General features: G+C 36.4%; 1 protein-coding gene across 1 annotated transcript; it reads left to right on the top strand.

The window, feature by feature from the left end:
• The first annotated feature begins 656 nt into the window (after positions 1 to 656).
• LOC147941328 (uncharacterized) lies at positions 657 to 1700 on the top strand. Its single transcript, XM_087458475.1, has 4 exons — positions 657 to 929; positions 978 to 1123; positions 1214 to 1467; positions 1630 to 1700. The coding sequence occupies exons 1-4, from the start codon at positions 657 to 659 to the stop codon at positions 1698 to 1700; spliced, it is 744 nt and encodes a 247-aa protein (XP_087314601.1).
• Positions 1701 to 2511: the final 811 nt, after the last annotated feature.

Below are 2511 nucleotides of genomic sequence, written 5' to 3'. Positions count from 1 at the left end.
AAGGTAAATAAAATCAAACCCTCTTAGAACCTATGAATCGCACTTGATCTCTTAATTTATTGGAACCCTAAAACTACAAGTAAACGATCAACAAACAAGTTCTTATGCTTTGAAATCTTAAAACCCTATAACTTTAAAACTATAAAATCGATTGTCTTGATGCTTAGGGTTGCATAGATTGTTTGTAAATTAAACCAATTATACTATGATTAAAATCCGATTATGATTGTTTACTTGATGCATGAGAACTTTAGAACTAAACCCTTAAATTTGAAATTCATATAGAAAATATAAAACTGTTTGTTCTATGCTTGCATGAAAATAAATTAGGATAACTTCTAAATAATTATAGTCATTATCTTAAAAGCTTAAGAAAATATTTTGTTGTTATCCCATGTTAAGAAAAGGGAAATTTAATCTAAGAAAAGGAAAACTTAAGAAAAAAGAAATCTTTGCATGTTAGTATTTAGGATTGTTGTTTCATGCATAACCACAAAATTTAAGTGTAATATTATGGCATGATTCGGTCTCAAATACCGCATGGCCCTAAGTGATTGGCATGGTTCGGTCTCAAATACCGCATGGCCTAATTTTGTTGCATGGATCGGTCTCAAATACCACATGATTTAACTTGGTGCTTGTTTTCTATTTTATAGATGGCAAAGCTGAACAACCTTTCATATGCTGCCCTTAATGCTTCTGGAGACAATTACTTGCAATGGGCTTTGGACACTAAGATCCATCTGAAATCAAAAGATTTATACGAATGCATTGAGGATGAGGTTGAATGTTTAGAAAAGGATAAGTACAAGGCAATTATGCATATACGCCACCACCTTGCTGAGAGTCTCAAGAACCAGTACCTCAGTGTTGAAGATCCTCTTGACTTTTGGACAGAGCTGAAAAGCAGATATGGACACCAAGAGACGGTGCTCCTACCAAATGCTCAATTTGATTGGAAAAACCTAAGGATCCAGGACTACAAGTCTGTGGATGAATATAATTCAGAGCTATTTAAGATAGTCTCAATCCTAAGGTTATGTGGTACTGAGGATACTGAGAAGGATTTGCTAAAGAAGACATTCTCAGCCTTTCACACCAATAACATACTGCTTCAACCACAGTATCGTGAGAAGGGGTTTAAGACATATGCAAATCTCATTTCTTGTTTGTTGCTTGCTGAGCAGAACAATGAGCTATTGATGATGAATAGTGCTTTGAGACCTCCGGGTACAGCTCCATTATCGGAAGCTCACAAGGTTGACATGGCAAAGAAAAATCCCAAAGATCCTAAAGAGCCAAAAGAGACTAAAGAGTCTAACTATGTCCATAGGGACAAGTTTGTCCGTGGCCGTGGGAGAAGTGGACGTGATGGTCCTGGTCGTGGGAGTTACCAAGGACACAATTTTGGTGGTCAAGGCCGTGGAAACCGATTCGGCTTCGGCCGAGGTCGGGGTAGAGGTCGCGGTATATTTAAACCGCAACATAAGACCAAGTCCACTTGCCATAGATGTGGTATGGATAACCACTGGATAAAAACATGCAGAACTCCTAAGCACCTTGTTGATCTCTATCAAGAGAATTTGAAAAAGGATCCAGAAGCTAACCTGGTTCATCTCGATGGTGAAGGTGATTTCGACCATGAGAAGGATGATCTGTTGGATTACGAAACCTCTGATTGTTTAAGAGAGGATAATTAAACTCGAATGTGGTCTTGATTTAATTTTATATTTTATGCATTGCATTTGATTGGATTATTGTTTGGATTATTATTTTTGGTTTAAATTCAATTATTTTTCTTCATTATATATTTGCTTGTTTTATTACTTTAAGGTTTAAAACATAAATTCTTGTCCATTCTAGAAATGGCTGAGGACAAGAATATACTTGTGGTTGATAGTGGATCAAGCCACACAATTTTGAAGGACAAGAGATATTTTGTTAATCTCATAATGAAAATTGCCAATATTAGTACAATTGCGGGTATAGCAAGTCTTATTGAGGGCTACGGCAGGCTCATAATTTATTACCTAATGGCACACATCTTGAAATAAGTGATGCCTTATATTCACCCAGCTCAAAGAGAAGTTTATTGAGCTTTAAGGACATTCGTTTGAATGGTTTCCATGTTGAAACAAAGGGTGAAGGAAACAAAGAGTTCCTATATATTACTAAAATCACCCAAGGACATAAGAAAGTCCTAGAGTCTATACCCGCACTAGCTACTGGTCTTTATCATGCTAGGATAAATATGATAGAGGCTAATTTGGCAATGAATAAAATGTTCAATGAACAATTCACTCTATGGCATGACCGGCTTGGCCATCCGGGTTCTAACATGATGCGTAAGCTAATTATGAATTCAAATGGGCACACTCTTAAAAAGAGAAAAGTTATCCCTAAACATGTCACGTGTGTAGCATGTGCACAAGTGAAACTTATTATAAGGCCATCACCACTCAAAGTGACTAAAGAGACTTTAAATTTTCTGGAAAGGATACAAGGAGATAT

Source organism: Camelina sativa, chromosome 7 (assembly GCF_030686135.1).
Source record: "Camelina sativa cultivar CO46 ecotype springtype chromosome 7, ASM3068613v1".
NCBI classification, from domain to species: domain Eukaryota; kingdom Viridiplantae; phylum Streptophyta; class Magnoliopsida; order Brassicales; family Brassicaceae; genus Camelina; species Camelina sativa.
This window is presented reverse-complemented; position numbering and strand designations above follow the sequence as displayed.